Genomic DNA, 23451 nt, shown 5'->3' with positions numbered 1-23451 from the left:
GAGGCAGACAGGAGCGAGGGGAAGCAGACAAGAGCGAGGGGAGGCAGACAGGAGCGAGGGGAGGCAGACAGGAGCGAGGGGAGGCAGACAGGAGCGAGGGGAGGCAGACAGGAGCGAGGGGAGGCAGACAGGAGCTAGGGGAGGCAGACAGGAGCTAGGGGAGGCAGACAGGAGCTAGGGGAGGCAGACAGGAGCGAGGGAGATTACACCTGCGTTTTGACTTTGCGTTTCTCATTTAATTATTTTTTTTTTTAAATGTCCAAAAGGGATCCACCACCAATCCTGCAGCAAAAGGAACAGAGGAACCCCGCTGATAATTATGGGGTCCATCTGGATTCCATTATGTTTTGTTAGAAAATGTAAATAAAGATTTCGTCATGACGTGTGCTTAATTTTTTTTTTCTTGTTCTAAAAAACGGACACATGATAGAACCCAGATGGACCCCATAATAATCAATCGGACCCCTCAGCTTCTGTTACACAATGTAACAGTTTTATGCACAAATTCCGTCTGTTTCTAAAAATGTAACAAACAGAATGGCCAAACACAAGTTTCCTTTCATGAGGCCATCAATCTCCCCCCCCCCCCCCTTCATTGGACAAGAAAAACACTGGAGGCTCCTTTTAGATTCGGCTTTCTTTGAAACGGAAAAAAAGGCTAGGTAAGCACGCATTTAAAAAAAAAGAAGTCAAAAACTCTGCTATTTACAGTAATTTTGGGGAAGTGTGTGTTAAAAAAAAAAAAAAAAAAAAAAAAAAAGTGAATGTATCCACAATTGGCAGCATTGTTTCCAAGGAGGGGAAAAAATGTAAACTACATAGAATGAATGGATTCTATTTTTTTTATGCCATGGATTTATATGGAAACAAATATACATTAGTTTTTCTGGGGAAAAAAAAAAATAATAAAAAAAATGATCTATGTAAAATGGAAATAGTAGTGTGAGGCTAAAGAGTGAAGGGGAGAAGCACAGACAGACGCACAGACGGCCATAGCTCCTGGCCTGGGTCAAGGTTGAGTAGGATCACTTCTGGACAGGATTTCCGTGTGTATTACAAGTATGTGCCGCTGGCAGAAGGATCACATACAGATGGAAGGTCAGCGCTAATTGTCACAATACATTCAATCTAAACCTTGTTCTATAATTATATCTGCGGCGCAGACATCAAAAGGCATCAAAGTCGCATAAAGCCGATCCCAGTCTGAGCCAGGAGCAAAATATCACTGGTCCGTCCACGGGCAACACTTGACTTTACTGATATTTATTTATTTATAAGATAGGATAGATACATAACACATGGACTATTTACATAACATGTATTGTTTGCTTTATATGTTTAGTGCATACCCTACTTGTGTCCATAGTAGAGGAGAAGTAGCTCTCAACTACTTGGCCACGCCCAGAGTGCACTGAGCAGCTCATTAGCATATCTGGAGAATGCAGCGATGTATCTGGACCCTTATATTAGCGCTATTTCCTCTACAATGTGCTGCGCTTCGGTCACACTTGGCCACATTCTTTTGACTGACACTCTTCAATTTAAGGACAAAAAAAATGGAATGAGAACACCGTCGTAGGTCTGCGACGGTCATTCGTAATTAAATGTATTTTTATTTTGTTCCATGATCTCTAGTTTGTGAAAATATCTCCAGCGAGAAGAAAACAGGGATAATCGGTGCCAGGTGGGATTGCCCCCCTGAGTCCCAAAAACTCAAAGGAATTCTTTGAGAGCCGCCGCCGCCGCGTGCATCACGACATTAACTTGTTTATTTGTTCGTGACTTTTCTGCTGGATGTTTAGGAAACACGCGATGCCGCAGATCATACTCATTCCTGCAAAATGTCTGAGACGCGGCCGAGCTGACAGGGAGGGTGGGCTACAAGAAAAGCATCCTGATCAGGTTATCCAGAATGAAAAAAATCAAATAAATTCATAAATAAATTGGAAAACTCCTTAATGTTTTTTGCTGATTTTTCCATGTGTTTATTCTTGCAGGAAAAAAAAAACGCAGTGTTTTACAGTTGCAGCCAAATAAATAAAATAATATAATAATAATAATAATAATAAATAAATAAATAAATAAAATAAATGTCAATTCTTTCAGTGTTTTACACCCATTTAAATGAAAGGGGAAAAAATGAAAACAAAAAAATATCAAAAAGTGCGCATTGTAAGCAGCGTTTTTCCTGCCAACACTGATTCTTGGCGCAGAAAAAGCAGCTGCAAACCTGCAGTTTGTTAATTTTTTTCATCGTTTTTCCTGAAGATTTCACCCATAGTAATGAGGAGAAAAAAACTGTACCCAAAAAATGTAAAAGAAAAGCGCCTATTTACACTGCGTTTCTCCTGCAAAGAGATACAGAAATGGTGCAGAAATGTTGGCACCAAACACTTAGCGCGTGCACACACCCTTTGTGTCTAATGATCTGCAATACTTACTAATATGATACCCAATGAATGAGATGAAACGTTCAGCTATTCCCCGATGGGGACGCGGCTCAGGAACAGAACATGCACACGGTCAAGCGAGCGCGCTGCACATTCCTACGGTGGCCCCTGAATTCCCACAAGCGGTCGCTCTGCGGCTCGCGGTGACTTTGGAGATTCTCCATGTCAAATTCCTGCAAACAGATGTGGATTTTCTTGTATATACACAAATCCCCGACTGTCGTTTCTGGAAGAAGAGGGATTTTTCCACAAAGGGAAATTCAATTATTTGTAGGAAACTCAACATCACAAACAAAGAAAACAACAAAAAATGATAGAACAAAACATGAGCAAAAAAATAAAAAAAATAAAAAGTCCCAAAATTAAAGGTTTCTTATGTAATCATTTTTGCCAGAAGTCTCAGCACACGAAACACTCTCAGTTTACATCCAGCAAGTTGTTCCTATTTATTTTTTTTATGTGTGGAGAGGACTCCAGGTTCAATGTACTGGGACGAGGTAAGAAAGGCCCTATTTACACAGTGACTGCACCAGCAGAATAGTGAGTGCAGCTCTGGAGTATAATACAGGATGTAACTCAGGATCAGTAATGTAATGTATGTACACAGTGACTGCACCAGCAGAATAGTGAGTGCAGCTCTGGAGTATAATACAGGATGTAACTCAGGATCAGTAATGTAATGTATGTACACAGTGACTGCACCAGCAGAATAGTGAGTGCAGCTCTGGAGTATAATACAGGATGTAACTCAGGATCAGTAATGTAATGTATGTACACAGTGACTGCACCAGCAGAATAGTGAGTGCAGCTCTGGAGTATAATACAGGATGTAACTCAGGATCAGTAATGTAATGTATGTACACAGTGACTGCACCAGCAGAATAGCGAGTGCAGCTCTAGGGTATAATACAGGATGTAACTCAGGATCAGTACAGGATCAGTAATGTATGTACACAGTGACTGCACCAGCAGAATAGTGAGTGCAGCTCTGGGGTATAATACAGGATGTAACTCGGGATCAGTAATGTAATGTATGTACACAGTGACTGCACCAGCAGAATAGTGAGTGCAGCTCTGGAGTATAATACAGGACGTAACTCAGGATCAGTAATGTAATGTATGTACACAGTGACTGCACCAGCAGAATAGTGAGCGCAGCTCTGGGGTATAATACAGGATGTAACTCAGGATCAGTAATGTAATGTATGTACACAGTGACTGCACCAGCAGAATAGTGAGCGCAGCTCTGGGGTATAATACAGGATGTAACTCAGGATCAGTAATGTAATGTATGTACACAGTGACTGCACCAGCAGAATAGTGAGTGCAGCTCTGGGGTATAATACAGGATCAGTAATGTAATGTATGTACACAGTGACAGCACCAGCAGAATAGTGAGTGCAGCTCTGGGGTATAATACAGGATGTAACTCGGGATCAGTAATGTATGTACAAGCAGTTACCACAAGTCATATTTATAGCGCACAGCTGGCAGTGGTGCGTGGCTGTACAGGGCACAGCTGGCAGTGGTGCGTGGCCGTACAGTGCACAGCTGGCAGTGGTGCGTAGCCGTACAGTGCACAGCTGGCAGTGGTGCGTGGCTGTACAGGGCACAGCTGGCAGTGGTGCGTGGCCGTACAGTGCACAGCTGGCAGTGGTGCGTGGCCGTACAGTGCACAGCTGGCAGTGGTGCGTGGCTGTACAGGGCACAGCTGGCAGTGGTGCATGGCCGTACAGGGCACAGCTGGCAGTGGTGCATGGCCGTACAGCTGGCAGTGGTGCGTGGCCGTACAGTGCACAGCTGGCAGTGGTGCGTGGCCGTACAGTGCACAGCTGGCAGTGGTGCGTGGCTGTACAGGGCACAGCTGGCAGTGGTGCATGGCCGTACAGGGCACAGCTGGCAGTGGTGCATGGCCGTACAGCTGGCAGTGGTGCATGGCCGTACAGCGCACAGCTGGCAGTGGTGCGTGGCCGTACAGCGCACAGCTGGCAGTGGTGCGTGGCCATACAGTGCACAGCTGGCAGTGGTGCGTGGCCGTACAGTGCACAGCTGGCAGTGGTGCGTGGCTGTACAGGGCACAGCTGGCAGTGGTGCATGGCCGTACAGGGCACAGCTGGCAGTGGTGCATGGCCGTACAGCTGGCAGTGGTGCATGGCCGTACAGCGCACAGCTGGCAGTGGTGCGTGGCCGTACAGCGCACAGCTGGCAGTGGTGCGTGGCCATACAGTGCACAGCTGGCAGTGGTGCGTGGCCGTACAGGGCACAGCTGACGATGGTGCATGGCCGTACAGCGCACAGCTGGCAGTGGTGCGTGGCCATACAGTGCAAAGCTGGCAGTGGTGCATGGCCGTACAGCGCACAGCTGACGATGGTGCACAGCCGTAAAGTGCGTGGCCATAAAGTGCACCTACCGGTGTGCCACAGCTCGGCAGCGGCCATGTAACCGGCTGTGCATTACATACATAGGGGAGATGATTCCTGTACTCCATTGTGGCTTCGTCCCTATAGCGCAGAAATATAACCATCTGCTGCTCACTGGCGGCCTCTTGTGGTCACTAGGAAAGCAGCACAAATCAATCAGCGGCTGATCTGTCAGCTGTCAGGGTTATGTGCTTGGAGGAATCTGCACATTGGTTCCTCTATATTATGATGCATTTAACCCTTTTCCCTCCTATAACATTTAACACTCTCACAATCACAAAGAAGCCAAGTTCAGAACAGAAGGTTTCTACCATCCGGTGATGGCAGAATACAAGAACGTGCTCCTGTCCCCATCATCCTTGCCATACCTCAATTAATTCCCCCAAATAATCCGCGCCCCCTCCTGTGTCAGAAGAACGTGCGTCTCCCTGCATCATTCCCGGCTGCTTACTCATCGGAAGCAGATCCCAGTAGTCATCCTTGTGGTCAGCGTAGGATCCACCTTTCCTCCTCTGTCCCCCCAGTTGTGACTTATCACCATGAGCCCTATAATGAGGGGGACACTGCGGATCTCGCCTGTCCCCGGCCCCTGACTGATGAGGCTCTTCCTATTAGGCCACAATCTGCCATTCTTTCCTGCATTTTTCAGGCAGAGTTATGCGCTTCCCGGAAGTCGGGGCCACATTCCAGATTACCCCAGGGAGTCAAAGTCAGGAGCTGACAGGACCCCGGCTGCTAAGAATTCGGGGGCTATCAGCGAGCTATAGACGGGTCACATTCTTTATGAACCCATGTAGCCCCCCAGTCTCTATAACAATGTGTAGACACCAGCTCGTCCCGACTTCTCCTTCAGATTCCTTACACTGGGATAGACAGGAGTGCAAGGAAAGCCGAATATAGGATGCAGAGCCTGCCACGCTGCCCCCAGAGCGCTGCATCCAGAACCTGCCCGCCCTGCTACCCCCAGGAACCCTCAGCGCACTGTCCCCCAGGGATGTACCCACAGCCCGCCCCTGCGCAGCATACCGGAAGCCGACCCAGTGTTACGCCCAGAGATCCTCCCCCAGCGCTGCATCCAGGGCGCCCCCCAGGCCTGCGGCCAGATATTCTCCCCCAACGCAGCATCCAGGGCGCCCCCCAGACCTGCGTCGATATCCTCCCCCATACGCAGCATCCAGAGCTCCTCTCCAGCGCTGCATCCAGAGCTCCTCCCCCAGCGCTGCATCCAGAGCTCCTCCCCTAGTGCTGCATCCAGAGCTCCTCCCCCAGTGCTGCATCCAGAGCTCCTCCCCCAGTGCTGCATCCAGAGCTCCTCCCCCAGTGCTGCATCCAGAGCTCCTCCCCCAGCGCTGCATCCAGAGCTCCTCCTCCAGCGCTGCATCCAGAGCTCCTCCCCCAGCGCTGCATCCAGTGCCCACTCTGGTGGAATATTACAAGCACTTTCCATAGAGGACTTAATTCCCCATGTCAGCCCCTGCACCAGCGGGATATTGTGCTTGGACTGATGTGCACTCAGCTCCGTCCACAGAATTTATCAGAACAATGTGATTTCAGGAAAGAAAATAAATGAAGATTGGAATCAGATTATCCGAAGCTGGCTCTGAAAACACCGCAAATATCCTCCTGCCAGATATAGCAAAACAGCAGCTTAATAATAGGACACAAGTAGAGTGCCCCAATGTCTCAAATTGGGGACAAGCTAAAGGGCAAGTCCCTCTTTTTAACTGGTGCAAAGTTTAATTTCACTTCAAGGGTATTTCAGCCCCCCATCCCCCCCCCCCCCCCCCGCATTTACCATCATTAATCCAGCGTCCAATTCAGAAACTCTGACTACAAGCACCCACCACTAGAGGGCACATAAAGGAGGCAAGCTATAGATTTCCAGGAGTGTTGTATACATTTGTATGCAGTGTGCTCCCCCTAGTGGTGAATTGTATCTTTTATTAACTGGATGGTTGGAAAGTTGGAAGTTTGGAGCTTTGTAGCATAAAACAGAAGGGCACAACCTGCACATAATACGGAGGCAGCAGAGGGCGTCAAAGAGGTAAGTCAACGAACTATTGCTGCAGCTCTGGATGTGACTAGAGAAGAGGAAACTAAATAATTCACAACAAGTCCAAAAATCAGTAAAGCAAAGCATTGTCAGTGTTATAGGGGCAGCGTTATACGGGGGCTTATATAGTAAGAGGCAGAGCAGAAGGTTGGGCCGCGAGGCACAAGGTGGCTCATGTCTCGGTGACGAGCCCCGGCCAATAGCTTATTACCCTTCCCTGGGGGCATATTTTTCAGATGAAATTACCAAACAAGATTAGCCCTGCGGCTCCATCGCTTTCCTCCCCAGTCAACATTACTAAACGCATCTACTTTTAGCCACATCGGGGGAATATGACCAAACGCTCGGACTAATAAGTGAAGTATTTGGAGGGAGGCGCAGCGTTGTCTCACCTCTCAGGAGGAACAAATGCATTATTTCATACAGAGCCCGACATCTGCAGAAAGCAGAGGGCTAAAAAAAGAAAAGGAGAACCTCCTGCCAGGATGCATGGGCCAACTCTGTCATCTCGCACAGACTAACTGGAAGCAGAGCCCTGCGAAACATGCAAAGCTCCAACCTCAGAGAGAAGCAAAGTATGACCAAGCTAAAATTATACACCCCTGGCCCATAGGAGCGCACCAAAGCCTCCAGGACCCTGCCAAATTCTCCCTGATCCAAGAGGCTGCAAGGTTCAGTACTTCACCCAAAGCCCCCAGGTACCAGAGTCAATGTCCACAGAGTCTGAGTGGAGCTGTGCACCACCGCCATGGTGGAGAGAAGAATGAGCGTCTCCTGTACAAAGCAGAAGATTCCTGGAAGACCTCAGGAAAGGGTCCATGAGCCATGAATTGTGCCCAGATTCCATCTAACAGCACAAGATGCACCTGAAGACGATCACATTCAGCCCATAAAGCAGCAGTGACTGAGCGGCGGAGCTGTGACAACCTCCGGTCACCACTGAGCGGCGGAGCTGTGACACCCTCCAGTCACCACTGAGCGGCAAAGCTGTGACACCCTCCAGTCACCACTGAGCGGCAGAGCTGTGACACCCTCCAGTCACCACTGAGCGGCAGAGCTAAGACACCCTCCAGTCACCACTGAGCGGCAGAGCTGTGACACCCTCCAGTCACCACTGAGCGGCAGAGCTGAGACACCCTCCAGTCGCCACTGAGCGGCGGAGCTGTGACACTCTCCAGTCACCACTGGAGGCGGAGCTGTGACACCCTCCAGTCAGCACTACACAGCGGAGCTGTGACACCCTCCAGTCACCACTACGCAGTGGAGCTGTGACACCCTCCAGTCACCACTACGTGGCGGAGCTGTGACACCCTCCAGTCACCACTGAGCGGCGGAGCTGTGACACCCTCCAGTCACCACTGAGCGGCGGAGCTGTGACACCCTCCAGTCACCACTACGCGGCGGAGCTGTGACACCCTCCAGTCACCACTACGCGGCAGAGCTGTGACACCCTCCAGTCACCACTACGCGGCAGAGCTGTGACACCCTCCAGTCATCACTGAGCGGCGGAGCTGTGACACCCTCCGGTCACCACTGGAGGCGGAGCTGTGACACCCTCCAGTCAGCACTACACAGCGGAGCTGTGACACCCTCCAGTCACCACTACGCAGTGGAGCTGTGACACCCTCCAGTCACCACTACGTGGCGGAGCTGTGACACCCTCCAGTCACCACTATGTGGCGGAGCTGTGACACCCTCCAGTCACCACTATGCGGCGGAGCTGTGACACCCTCCAGTCACCGGCCATCATAGATTCTGACACGAGCCGCTGCAGCGCACAGCCATTATTTCCAGATAGACTAGTACCGGTGAAGGAAACGACCTACAACATGTACAAGTGTGAAGAAATAGAGGAAAGACACAAGAGAGGAAGGAAACAAAGGAGGGAAAGAAAAGGGGAAAAGTGGAATGGAAGGTAGAAAAGAAGAAAATAAAGGGGGCCTAAAAGTAGGGAAAAAAGGAGAGAAGAGCAACTACGGCAGGTGAGGAGTAATAGAGGAATGCAAGGCAGGAGAGGATAAGGAGAGGATAAGAAGGCAGAAGAGATTTAGAAAATGCAGGAGCGTAAAGAGGAACAGAAGGAGAGACAAAAAGAAAAAAGCAATGGAAGGAAGGAAGGAAAGAAGGAAGGAAGGAAGGGCAATTGAGAATAAGGTGGGAATGAGAAGGCAGAAGAGATTAAAGAAAAGGTATGCAAGAAGTAGGAAAAGGGAAGGAGAGGTGTCACAAAAGAAGGATAGGAAGTAAAGAAAAAATGGCAGTGGATGGAACAAGTGAGGAAAAAGGAAGGAAGGAATAAGATAGGAATAAGGAAGGAATAAGAAAGGAATGAAAGGCAGTAGAATAAAGTAGGAATGGAAAGGCAAGAAGAAAAGGCAGGAAAGGAAAGACAAGGGCATGCAAGAGCTAGGAAAAGAAGGGAAAGATAGGAGCAAGAAAAGAAGGGAAGGAACTTATGCAAAGGGGAAGCAATGAAAAGCAGTAGAGAATAAGTAATCAAGAGAAGGCAGTAGAGAGGTAGAAAATTTAGGCAAGTAGTAGGAAAAAAGGGAAGGAGAGAAGGAATAAAAGAGGGAAAAATAAGAAAAGGAGGAAGTAATTGAAAAAAAGAAAGGATAGAACTATGAAGATGGAAAGTAAAGAAATAGAAGAGGAAACGAAGAAAAAAGTAGGGTGGAGGGAAGGGAAGTTAAAGAGGAAGGGATGGAAGGAGAGGAGTGAGAAAGAATAGAAAGTTACAAGAAAAGGAGAAAAATAAATAAAACCGCTATAAGACATAAGACTGATACACCGCGGGACAAACATCAGGCAGACATTTTGCCTCGTGACCAATATCCCGGGACGTTTTCTATTGATATCCAGGTCTTTGCTTATAAAATATCACACTGCACATTGGAGCGATGTAATCGCCCATATATAGGATACATATGTATCATCATACAGTTACTCTTAGGATCCTCTAGTAAGGAATAGGGCACGGCACGCGCTAAGGGGGCACGGCACGCGCTAAGGGGGCACGGCACGCGCTAAGGGGGCACGGCACGCAGTGAGTGTGGAGGCAAGGCACGCGGTGGGGGGGCAAGGCACGCGGTGTGGGGGCACGGCACGCGGTGTGGGGGCACGGCACGCGGTGTGGGGGCACGGCACGCGGTGTGGGGGCACGGCACGCGGTGTGGGGGCACGGCACGCGGTGTGGGGGCACGGCACGCGGTGTGGGGGCACGGCACGCGGTGTGGGGGCACGGCACGCTGTATGGGAGAACGGTACGAAATGAGGGGGAACGGCACGAAGCGAGGGGGAACGGCACGAAGCGAGGGGGAACGGCACGAAGCGAGGGGGAACGGCACGAAGCGAGGGGGAACGGCACGAAGCGAGGGGGAACGGCACGAAGCGAGGGGGAACGGCACGAAGCGAGGGGGAACGGCACGAAGCGAGGGGGAACGGCACGAAGCGAGGGGGAACGGCACGAAGCGAGGGGGAACGGCACGAAGCGAGGGGGAACGGCACGAAGCGAGGGGGAACGGCACGAAGCGAGGGGGAACGGCACGAAGCGAGGGGGAACGGCACGAAGCGAGGGAGAACGGCACGAAGCGAGGGAGAACGGCACGAAGCGAGGGAGAACGGCACGAAGCGAGGGGGAACGGCACGAAGCGAGGGGGAACGGCACGAAGCGAGGGGGAACGGCACGAAGCGAGGGGGAACGGCACGAAGCGAGGGGGAAAGGCATGAAGCGAGGGGGAAAGGCACGAAGCGAGGGGGAAAGGCACGAAGTGTGGGGGAACAGCACGAAGTGTAGGGGAACAGCTCGCGGTATGGGGGCATGGCACGCGGTATGGGGGCACGGCACGCGGTATGGGGGCACACAGTGTGGGGGCACGGCCCATGTTAAGGTTCACGGCATAAGCTAAGGGGCCACAGTACGCTGTGTGGGGGCATGGCACATGCCAAGGGGGCACGGCACGCGGTATGGAGGAACAGCATGCGGGCACGGCACATGCTAAGGGGGCACGGCATGCAGTAGTGGGGGCACGGCACGCAGTAGTGGGGGCACGGCACGCAGTAGTGGGGGCACGGCACGCAGTAGTGGGGGCACGGCACGCAGTAGTGGGGGCACGGCACGAAGTAGTGGGGGCACGGCACGAAGTAGTGGGGGCACGGCACGAAGTAGTGGGGGCACGGCACGAAGTAGTGGGGGCACGGCACGCAGTAGTGGGGGCACGGCACGCAGTAGTGGGGGCACGGCACGCAGTAGTGGGGGCACGGCACGCAGTAGTGGGGGCACGGCACGCAGTGTGGGGGCACGGCACGCAGTGTGGGGGCTCCATCCCGAGTGGAGATTTTCAGCTTTTTCCTATGTGTTCATCCACCAGGGAACAAAACAGCAAGGTGACAATAGACTGCGCACCTCTGGTGCGGGCGGGGGGTGTATGACCAGGAGATGGACGTAAATTCTGTGCTACATGATAACACTGTACAAATAAATAGAGAATGATCGAAATATCACACAAATAATCCCCTTTGTATTTGATCACAAGATGAAAGCAGAGACTCCACCTGCGCTCACCGACGGCCAAAACAATATTCCCGACACCTAAATATTTCCCTTCGTTATCTCAGTGCATAAATCCCTCTCTGGACAAACACGTAATCTCTGCAGATTGTAATCTGATCGCGTGTCAGGAAATATACAGAACAGGAACTGATGATAGTGGACGGCACCCAGCACCCACAATAACGGGACGTGGAGCCGGTACACACACGGGAACGCCAAAAATAATCCCATAATCTGGGACTTTCTAACCCACAAAGCAGTTTGGTCTGTGATGCAGATAAAGCCAGCGAGTTGATACATTTGTTATTAGCCGTCCATTTTGGGATCAGGATCAAGATGGATACTGCCCTTTTTCATGTAAACAATATACATTTACATTCTTTGGCAGAAGTAGAAAAAAAACCCAAGCACAGGTGATGGTTCGTTACAGTGTTTTGTAACTAGCCATGATTCGGTGTCGATGGCACATTATTTGGGCAGGCACAGTCGGCGGGGCATAGTGACCTCGACCCACCCAAAAAGCCATTACGGTAGAAAGAACCGAGATGCAAACTTCCTAGAAAACTTCTTCCTAAGAAGACGGCGTGGCAGACATAATACTTGATTTGGGGCAGGACGGTCGGATGTGAATGTATCAGTGTGCAGCTTGTCCGTATTATTATTATTCCCGAGCCTATGAGCCGTGATAACAATGGCTTCAGACAAACTTCAGATCCGGACTGTAAATATTTTCATGGTGACGACGTAAGGACTCGGGTTCTGCAGAAAACGCTGCACGATAGGAGTGATGGGTCTCCGGCGTGACATGTTCTTCACAAGAATCCGACCTGCGGAGCATAGACACAATCCACGGCAAGGACCAGTGAATGTCTGGCCAGCGGCCACCTAACATCACAATGGATCTGGTGCGGACCCCCATGTTATAAGTTATTTTAAGATGTCTGGTCCTTCGCCCACATTGTGCGATTCAGGTGAAATTCACAGCTAAGCCATTCCCAGCGGTGTCTGTACACAGAGGAAATCGGCCCCAATCCCCAAGGCTTTCCATTGGGGTCACGTTGGAGCACAATCGCTGGTTTCTCTTTTTTCTCACATTTCTTCAGTTATCTGTGTGCAGAACTGCAGTGTAAAGAATGGGGGGGTTCTTTCTTGTTCTCCTGGCTATGAATAGGATCAACTTCCACCTTTATGTATGGCACAGCCATTTCTGGGGTAAATCTTTCCACAGGATGCAATGCAGGAAACCAATGTAGGTTATGTTCACAAGTTGCCTTTTCTTTTTGGCGTTTTTTTTTTCCTCCCCCTTTTTCCAGGCAAATTAAAAGCTGCAAAAACTATCAGATTAGATTGGATTGGGAAACAACAGTGCTTTTCAGATCTGCAGCATGTCGACTGCCTTCTGGACATCTGTCAAGTCAGCAGTCTTCCCCATGATTGTGGAGCTACTGAAACAGACTAAGGGACCTTTTTAAACACTTAGGAAGCCTTTGCAGGTGTTTTTCGTTAATTATTCTAATTTACTGAGATAATGACTTTTGGGTTTTCATTGGCTGTAAGCCATAATCATCAACATTAACAGAAATAAACACTTGAAATAGATCACTCTGTCTGTAATGACGCTATATAATATATGAGATTCACTTTTTGTATTGAAAAACCGAAATAAACTAATTTTTTGATGATATTCTAATTTAGTGAGAAGCGCCTATATTACAATCACACCCATCATCCTTGTATCTGATCTCGCACACAATGTGTCACTCCCATCATCTCTGTTCTCAGAAGATCACAATTTCCACTACCAATCTCACAACGCATCACTCCTATCATTGTCTGCAGAAGATCCATTCATAACCTTACACACCATGTATCACTCCCATCATCCCTGTCCTCTTAGTCTAAAACCACCTCTTACAGACCATGTATCACTCCCATTATCCTTCGGCTCAGGATCTCACAATCTACCCCGACTCGCTATCACTTATCCATCTTCAGATCCTTACCGAGTAATCCTATTAAAAGTATCACTCCCATCATTCCTGTCCCAAAGCATCCATAATCTCATCTCCTACCCCCTAATACCTTTATATGTGTGGGATATTCCACAGCCAATTCATTTAGGCTTTTCCCATGCAGAAACAGCGGGAATAATTACTGGGATTTTAGCATTTTGGGATTTTAGCAGCTTCTACACAATGAAGCAAGAGACATAATATAATGACCACTTACTGCCCTGACCTTCCCGGGAGGAAGACGTCGCTGGAGAATGAAAGCGATGGCACTAAGAATAGGTATCGGAGGCAGAAATAACCTTAGTACACACAGCGAGCGGCATCCTATACGTGATGCCATTCAGGCACCTGCCCGGCACATCCAATATGCACTTTTGCAACCTTTAACTTAAATCTTTAGTTTTTGCTTAGATTTGCAAAAAAAAATGACAGAAAACCATGATATGTACTTGTAGGACACGGGGTCAGGGCTGTCCCAACGCAACGGCCATCACGTCCACACATACATCAGCTGGGCCAGCTCCGTCATCCATACCGAGCTTGTTTAGAGAAGACGCTCCAGTGTCCTGTCCAAGGTCACTGGAGACAAGGACCCTGCGACGTAAAGGAGGAATCGGAGGAGGTTACGGGTCCCTGGTGTGTCCCCCCCCACTGCCGGATATTATTGCATTATAAAAGGTCTTTTGGGAGGTCAGGATTTTCGGATTTTCAGTAAGCGGCTGAGGGGCTTTCTCAGGAGTCATGTATGAATCCACAAGGAAAACTATTGCCCCGATGATAAAAAGGAAGCTCAGAGCGTGGCCATCTCCAGAAAACTTACACCTTCGAGAAAATCAGATGAAGAAGAAAAAAAATCATACAACAAGCAAAAAAGAAAGAAAAAAAAAAGAAGAAAAAAAATTCTGGAAAAAAAAAAAGTTAAGAAAGAAAAGGAGTCACTACTAATATTAAAGTTGCTCAGTGCCGAACTCCGATGTGCAACAACACCGCGCCAAAAATCAGCTATATAATACGTCTAACCCCGAAGAGGGCCTGACCAGCTCCCCCCTGCCCCGCTCTGCAGTGAGGAGGCGCAGGATGGGCCCCACTGGGAATCAGAACAGACACAACATAAAGAAATGACGATATTTACAAATAAAGAACCTGTTACTTTGTAGCCACAGTCTACAGGGATCATCTGTGGGAGTCTCTACGTGTCCTAGGACAGATGGAAATCTTCCTAAAGCGCCAGGCCTGTAAGCGAGGAGCAGGCAGAACTGGACGATGCACAGTAATAAGAAGCAGCTACAAACACAACAGATTTACTCAGCAAAATCGGGGTTAATCCTGGAAAATTCTGGGAACGTTGTGCCCCCTTCTATATCCGGTGGACTTGATACACAGGCAGTATGGATTTCCCACTGTGAGGAGTATGCCTGAAAATAATCCTGATTGGGCACATCCAGTGTTAAGCTCTAGTGGCATCCAGAGCTGCATTCACACTTCTGCTGGCGATCACTTGGAATAAAATGAGCATGGTGTCCCGAATAGCTTAAATGGGGTCCAATAATCCACTGCACTGACTCAGCAAATTTGTCATATGAAATATTTCATTCCCGTTAGCTCCTTGGATCTGGACTCTACTTCTATTGCTGCTATAGCTCTGTTGATGACTTGTCCGTAATACACACCACTTTAAAGACCTGTGCAAGGGACAAACGCCACGACTGATAAAACTTACCACCCAAATCCTCCAGGTCACCCGACATAATGTTTCGCCGCTAATCCAGCTTCATCAGGGTCACACTGTTTGTTTTCCCTATCTAGTTAGACCAATGGTGATACAATCCAGGACCGGTCTATCTGTAGAGTGTGACTGGTAGTAGTAACAGCCTACAGCATGGCATCCGAAGCAAACGTATGGTCCTGGCGATCCCATGCACTGATGTTAGCAATCACGTGTTTGTTTCAGTCGGCTGTTACAACTGCCCCTCAATCTATGCACAAAGACAGCTCTTGTCACATCCAGAGCTGCATTCACAATTCTGCCGTTTGCTAATAGTAAATCGCATTGTTAATGCGACTCCTGATGTCAATGAAGTAAAAAAAATAAATAAAAAAAAAATCTCTGCACTTGGAAGCTGCAAATCTTTTTTTTTACAATTGTGCCTAACTTACAGACCCCTCCTTTACTTTCAACCCTACACTCCATGTACTGCGTGCCAGACAGCATCACGGTCTCTGCAGCCGATCCACGGAGTCTCATGGCCGGCCGTCACGAGCCGATCAGTTATATACAAGCCGATCAGCCGTCGTTTACATTCCTCTAAGGCAGATGAGCATTCATGGATACCATCGTTCAGTGCGGATGAATGTCATGTTCTCGGCAGCACATCACCTATTTTATACAGACCACGTGCTGCCGAGAATCATTATGTTTATGTAGTCATAAAAGATCAATGCACCTAATGAGCGTTCAGTGATTGCCGGCCTGTTTAGACCTTCCCACAAATGCTCGTTTGCCGCATATTAACAGGTCTAAATTAGCCATTAACTGGTTAACTCCTGGACAGAGAAGAAAACCCCTCTCTCTTCCCAATCCCTGAAGATATAAATGACCGGAATCGAGCCACGAGGGAGACCTTACAAGACAGCGGCGCTTCCGTTTCATTGAAGGATCGCACCCTCCAGAGGCTTCCATTTCCTCCAGCTGGACGGCCTGTGACCCAACTTTCCATCGTCTTCTATAAATTACCAATTATTCCTGAAAGTCCCAAAAGGAGTCTCCCAAAGAGCAAGGATTCCGATTCAGGGTCCTAGGAAAGCTGAAAGGGAGCAGTAGGGGCTTCTCTTCTTTCATAGGGCCGTTAGTGGTTATTGATAAACAATAAGGTCAGGGATCATCACCCAGCTTTCTCAGGTCTCTGAAAGGCAAATCGGCCTAGTTATGCACTGCTGTGTGTGGCTATATGTATCAGGTGTAGCCGAGCTGGATGTTCGCTCATGTCTGATCAGAGTTTATGGCACCGGGCGGAATATTAATTTAGATCATAGTCTGAGACGCTGCATAATAAGAACCTGCCTCCATATATCACCGATATAAGGGATCCACGTGTGCATGTGACATTATACAAAGGACACGATGGTCCCTGCAATCAGTGCGGCCAAGGCCATAACGTATACTTTAGGGACAACGACCCGTGGTGCCCCCAGTGGACACCCATGAAACTCAGCCTGACCACATATATTTTCAGGACATAAGGCTGTATCTCTGGCGTCTATGCACACCGGATAATGCACCGTCAGACTCCGCTGATCCTACATACTCGGCTTCATGCACAAAGTCCCTGACTGATCTCTTCTTCAGGCTCGTCCAGCCGTGGCGGACAAATGAGAGGATTAGAGGAACATTCCCTGCATCATCATCATCATCATCAGACTTCAAAAGGTTTTTATATCCGACTGCACGCGAAAGACGCACAGATACAACGTCTCCTGAGAATCTGCCAATGACTGTGAATAAAAGATTTTCTATATATTATTTATATTTTCTTTTTAAACTCCGCTTTTGAAAAAAAAAAAAACACAGTACGAGACAATTACTGTCATCCGTAAAATCATGGCAGCGATCAGTCAACGACAGAACGAAACGCTGATTTGTCAGAGGATAGTAGCATTTACGGGAGACAAAAAAAAACATAGCTGTCGGCAGCACGTTTCGCGGTGTAAGCAGGGGGTATACTGACGACTGATCCACCGGATTGATAATCCTTTATCCTAATTGTCTGCATCAGACAATCCACACCAAAACACCCCCCAAAAACCAGCACTGTACATTGTACAGAGAGTCCATGTTATAACGATTGAGATCCGGGACGCCGCTTCTATGAACCATCTCCACGATGAAAGAAGAGGCAGAAACTCAAAAAGGAGACGACCTCTGATATCAGCGCTCACCCCAGATCCTTCCACCAGAAAGAAGTCTCATCAGATCCATGAAGAGATCGGGAGGGAAAATAACGGGAGCTCCAGCCCTTCAGCTGCTGGCTGATAACAGCGAGTACGACGATGTATCACCTACCAGTTCTATTCCTTGCGGGAACGGCGTGTCGCTCCAGTCGGTCAGTGGGAAGCGTTGAATGATTTTGCCGTAACCTTCGCCAGATCCTGTGAAAAGAAACAAAGACATGAAGTGTCACCGTTTCTGAGCAGACGGCTGCAGAGACGCCACAGATCACCGCCACATTGTAACTGCACCCGACGAAACGGTAGAATGGGCAGAACTCGCATGCAGCACAGAGTATTTCAGGAGAAGGGTGCACGGACTTTATGGGAGGTCAGGAATGAAAAGTTACATGTTGGGAGAAGCGGGGTCTCCAGCAGCACAGAGCATTTCAGGGGAGATCACAGTGGAATGAGCTGCCCCCCCAGCAGCACAGAGCATTTCAGGGGAGATCACAGTGGAATGAGCTGGCTCCCCAGCAGCACAGAGCATTTCAGGGGAGATCACAGTGGAATGAGCTGGCTCCCCAGCAGCACAGAGCATTTCAGGGGAGATCCCAGTGGAATAAGCTGCCCCCCCAGCAGCACAGAGCATTTCAGGGGAGATCCCAGTGGAATGAGCTGGCTCCCCAGCAGCACAGAGCATTTCAGGGGAGATCCCAGTGGAATGAGCTGGCTCCCCAGCAGCACAGAGCATTTCAGGGGAGATCACAGTGGAATGAGCTGGCTCCCCAGCAGCACAGAGCATTTCAGGGGAGATCCCAGTGGAATGAGCTGGCTCCCCAGCAGCACAGAGCATTTCAGGGGAGATCACAGTGGAATGAGCTGGCTCCACAGCAGCACAGAGCATTTCAGGGGAGATCACAGTGGAATGAGCTGGCTCCCCAGCAGCACAGAGCATTTCAGGGGAGATCCCAGTGGAATGAGCTGGCTCCCCAGCAGCACAGAGCATTTCAGGGGAGATCCCAGTGGAATGAGCTGGCTCCACAGCAGCACAGAGCATTTCAGGGGAGATCCCAGTGGAATGAGCTGGCTCCACAGCAGCACAGAGCATTTCAGGGGAGATCCCAGTGGAATGAGCTGGCTCCACAGCAGCACAGAGCATTTCAGGGGAGATCCCAGTGGAATGAGCTGGCTCCCCAGCAGCACAGAGCATTTCAGGGGAGATCCCAGTGGAATGAGCTGGCTCCCCAGCAGCACAGAGCATTTCAGGGGAGATCACAGTGGAATGAGCTGGCTCCACAGCAGCACAGAGCATTTCAGGGGAGATCCCAGTGGAATGAGCTGGCTCCACAGCAGCACAGAGCATTTCAGAGGAGATCACAGTGGAATGAGCTGGCTCCACAGCAGCACAGAGCATTTCAGGGGAGATCCCAGTGGAATGAGCTGGCTCCCCAGCAGCACAGAGCATTTCAGGGGAGATCACAGTGGAATGAGCTGGCTCCACAGCAGCACAGAGCATTTCAGGGGAGATCCCAGTGGAATGAGCTGGCTCCACAGCAGCACAGAGCATTTCAGAGGAGATCACAGTGGAATGAGCTGGCTCCCCAGCAGCACAGAGTATTTTAGCCCAGTGTGTGAATCCTCGTGTTAGTGGGGACGGTTGGCGATTGCCGCTGCTATAAGACGATCGCTCGCAGCGGATACAGTCGCCATCACCATCCGTGCCGCTAATTGCAGCTGTCCGCACAGATTTGGTCGCTCGATAATCACATTGGGATTTGCAGGCTGGAGGAAAGCGGAGCCAAACAAAGCATTAAATATCATGTCTTGAAGAATGAAACAAGACATTTGGTGCGTTGTGCAATAATTAACAGCATGTGGACGAGGCTCCGGCGTCCCTGCAGCATGAGTCAGGACAAACAGCAGAGCTGCAGCGGTTACATAAAGTCCTGCTCCTAGGTCCCAGCGTGCCGGCTCGCCCACAAATACTTCTGGTGGCTGCTATTCTGGGCCCGGGACATGACAATTCTTGTAAACAAGGGCAACATCTGGAGCGATGGGATGTAAGCAGCTGCTCGGTGCCAGCGCCACGGGCCGCGCCATTCTCATGTACTGCGGCTCAGCTCATAGAGAAGTGAATGGAACCTGAGCGGCAGTACCCAGCAATGACCACTATACTGCGCTGTCTCAGCTCCGTACACTGGGACCAGGTAACAGGGAATTGTGTGGGTGGCCCAGGGGTGTCAGACCCCCACCAATCTGACAATCCCTTTAACAAGTCTCCAGTGGAATGCATTGTAACAAATTACCATATTACAGGAGAAGGATTAGTGCGGCTCATGTACGATTTCTCATAGTGCACTGTCTACATTGGAAACAACTGTAGCAAACCCTCAGCTGCGAGAAGGTCAATGCTTCTATTCACTTCCAGCAAGCAAAGATCTTAAGAATGGTGATAAATAGAAATGAAAGGTTAGGACTTTCCATTCTGCGGTGATTAGGAAGTGGACGAGCAAAAAAGGAATTAGGATTTGGTTACAATGTTACGAGAAGACAACAATGCAACATGTAATCGTCTGGAAATGCCCCGTCCTTCCTAATAATGGGGCATTGGCACATCCCGCGTAAGAACAAACAACCCTGGCACCGACGCAAGACCCATCCTGCATGTGTCCACGGTGGTCCACATACACATGGTGGTCCACATACACATGGTGGTCCACATACACACGGTGGTCCACATACACACGGTGGTCCACATACACACGGTGGTCCACATACACACGGTGGTCCACATACACACGGTGGTCCACATACACACGGTGGTCCACATACACACGGTGGTCCACATACACACGGTGGTCCACATACACACGGTGGTCCACATACACACGGTGGTCCACATACACATTGTGGTGGGGTGGTCCACATACACATGGTGGTCCACATACACATTGTGGTGGGGTGGTCCACATACACATGGTGGTCCATATATACACGGTGGTCCATATACACATGACGGTACACATACACATGGTGGTCCACATACATACGGTGGTCCACATACACACACCTATAATGTGGATCTTGAGTTATCCAGATGCCAGGAGAGAGGCAACAGCGTCAAAGTGAAGACAGTGCGCAAGAAACGTGGTGTCGGCATCAGGCAGAGAGCAGCACGCAATGTCTGTAGTCACCCCGCACATATATAGGGGAGAGTTACCCTAAACTTTATCTTTTATGGGAAAAGTTTCAGAAAAAGTTTCATTTTAATTCATTAAAATCCCTGGTGTTTGTATATAGGAGTCCAGTGGGCGGTACTACTTCATGACTGACAGTCTTCCCTGTATGACTGCCTGCAGAGGAAGCTGCCTATCACTACTAGGACCGCCCACTGGACTCCTACATACAAACACCAGACATGATAATGAATAAAATGCAACTTTTTTGGAAACTTTCCCGACAATCCTATATAATCACCCCACTCCGCTTCTCCTGCTCTATTCCCTTTTAAACCCATTACCCTGTAACCGATTCCTGGGACGTCTCAGAAGATTTGGATTCGGATCGGCACTTCAGATGGCAGGACGGGGCCAGGACCTGGATAAATGATTGACCTCTTGCTGCTCGGTGCTTGGGCTAATGTTTAACTCCTCCATGAAAAGTCACATTCAGGGTCAAGGAGACAAAACCACTGGAAGCGGACTGGGGAACGTGGAAAATAGCGGGAAACTGGGACATCGAGGGACGATAGGGGAACGCAGCCCAGGACTGCACACAATCACCAAAAGGAAAGGGCACGGTGCAAAAACTAACACAAAGGGACACGGTTTCAGCAACTGTTTTACCGAAACTTGGGGATGTTCCTTTTATAGAGGTCACAAAGAATCACGGTGGAAAGACTCCATGCACCAAACCCGGTGACGCACGTCCCTGCAGAAGGCGGCCGTGTCCATCCAGAGATGCAGGCCTCCGTTATTTAGGACCAGCGGTGCGGCATTCTTATTACGGCTTGTGTAATGACTATAATCATGGGAGCGGTTATTATAGAGGGCTCTCCGGAGAGATTTACGTATATATAATGGGGACAAGAACATTCTGAATTAAAGCTGTACACGCTGCGTATCTGTTGCCATCCTGTTGAAGTCTCAACATCATCAGACCATAGAATTGGGGTCTTAAGCTACAAGAGTAATTTGTTTTGAACGACTATTATAGCTAAAGGGTTAAAGGGATCGTCCTACATGTAGCTGATCGCCGGGGGGTAAGGACAGGCCTTCAATATATTATTTTTCAGCCTCCAATGGCTGCCAGTATGTATATAGTACAGAGGTGGGGCAGCACTCCTCGGTTCGTTCTTAACAACTGGCGCTCAGGTTCTGTGCTGTTCCAGCTCTGCATAATACTGTGTCCATTCCGATGTGAGCTGCAAACAAGATGATCGTGGGGGGTGCCGCTAGTGGGGATGTCTCCCATACACAGCACACGCAGAGATAGATTCTTGATCTTCTATCTCTGCCGCATGGAAGACATTCCACAGCTTATTGAGAAGTGTGGCTGTGAAGCCATCACCGACTTACAACACGTGGAACTGAAAGCTGCAGCATGATCCGCCTGTGTCTGCCCTGTCTCGTGCTGTGCAGAGCACTCCTCCCACCTTCATTTTTTATAAACAGGAACTGCAGCCAGATACTTTAGTTTGCTAAAAATCTGTCTTGCTTCAACCAACACAGATTTTAGCTGTTTTTTTCATAGTGGATAGTGAGTTTAGATGGCAGAGAAAGAAACGGCTGATAAGTGGAGACAGCAGCAGATTTCTCCGATAAGATATATTACAAAGTTTCTTGTATTCCCTTATTCTATTGAGTTATGCAAAGGTTATCGAAACCACGATGACCATTTAAAGGGGATGCATAAAATTATAAGAAAAACTGCTTTTTTTTTTGTCCGCCTCACCAGCGTGGCATTTTTAGAAAACACTGGTGCAGCCAAGTGAAATACCCGATAGAAGTGAGGCTATAAATACAGCGCAGCTCTGGATGGGACAGCCGTCAGCATTTCTACACATCTACAAAGAGAGTGAAGGCTATCGGAGAGGCTGGAAAAGTTGTGATGTGAAGAGAGGGGGAGAAAAACATGAGATTCTCGAGATTATTTATTAGTCCAGAGCCTGTCATGTTTAACAAATTAGGGCACAGGGCAGGAGAATCTCACAAATAAGCAGGAATGCTGGAAGAGAGGCCAGAGGCTCCGACATCATGGCCAGGAAATATGACAAGGCCGTCCTGCACCTTGCCCACAGAGGCCCGATAAATCAGTGTCCCAGGGGTAGAGGAAAAGCAGTATCATGATTACACTAATGCAAGAGGTTCCTGATGGAAGAACTCCGTCATTGGGCTGAAGTCACACATGCAATCCTTAATGCAGATTTTAGACCCAAAGCAAAGCTAAACGGATACTGCTCTTCTGTATCCAGATGTGCAGCTAAAAACTGCACCAAAATCGGCATGCGTCAGTGCATCCACTTTACACCCAACCTATCGATTTACAGATGCCTTTATTTACCAAACTTGCACTGATTGACACTTTCATGAAGCTTTTACTTTAGTCCCAACCAAATCTGGGTTTAAAATTGCCCATTATAATAGGAGATGATTGTATCTAATGTGTATGGACCATATAACGCCCTTACATCCAGGACATTTATTGTATGGATGGCTTTATTCCCACCGTATGCAGGTTGTGTATAAGCTGAAATAAAACGAAAAAAACCCTATGCCCTTTAAAACCAATTTCACTATTGTCCATACAGATAGATATGTTCAAATTTGCATTTTGGCGTTTGCAGAGTCAACAATTTTTGTAGAACTGCATTGGCCAGCATGCCAGAGATGTAATTTGAAGCTATTTGTCTGAACATTTAGAATATTTGAGTATTGTCTCCCCTGCCTCCTGCTTGTTAAGAGTTTACATGAAGAACAAACCTATCACAAGCAGGAAGCAGGGGAGATAAACTGTGCCAGACAGATGACAGCAGTT

At 48.9% G+C, this 23451-nt stretch overlaps 1 protein-coding gene across 4 annotated transcripts in view; it reads right to left on the bottom strand.

Annotated features, from left to right (window-relative positions):
* SBF2 (SET binding factor 2) overlaps positions 1-23451 on the bottom strand; it is a 245472-nt gene that overhangs the window by 173634 nt on the left and 48387 nt on the right. For all 4 annotated transcript variants that reach the window (XM_077287271.1, XM_077287272.1, XM_077287274.1 and 1 more), the window contains exon 2: positions 17549-17634. In XM_077287271.1, coding sequence (XP_077143386.1) covers positions 17549-17634 — 86 coding nt within the window. The remainder of the gene's footprint in view (positions 1-17548; positions 17635-23451) is intronic.

Source organism: Ranitomeya variabilis, chromosome 2 (genome assembly GCF_051348905.1).
Source record: "Ranitomeya variabilis isolate aRanVar5 chromosome 2, aRanVar5.hap1, whole genome shotgun sequence".
NCBI classification, from domain to species: domain Eukaryota; kingdom Metazoa; phylum Chordata; class Amphibia; order Anura; family Dendrobatidae; genus Ranitomeya; species Ranitomeya variabilis.
This window is presented reverse-complemented; position numbering and strand designations above follow the sequence as displayed.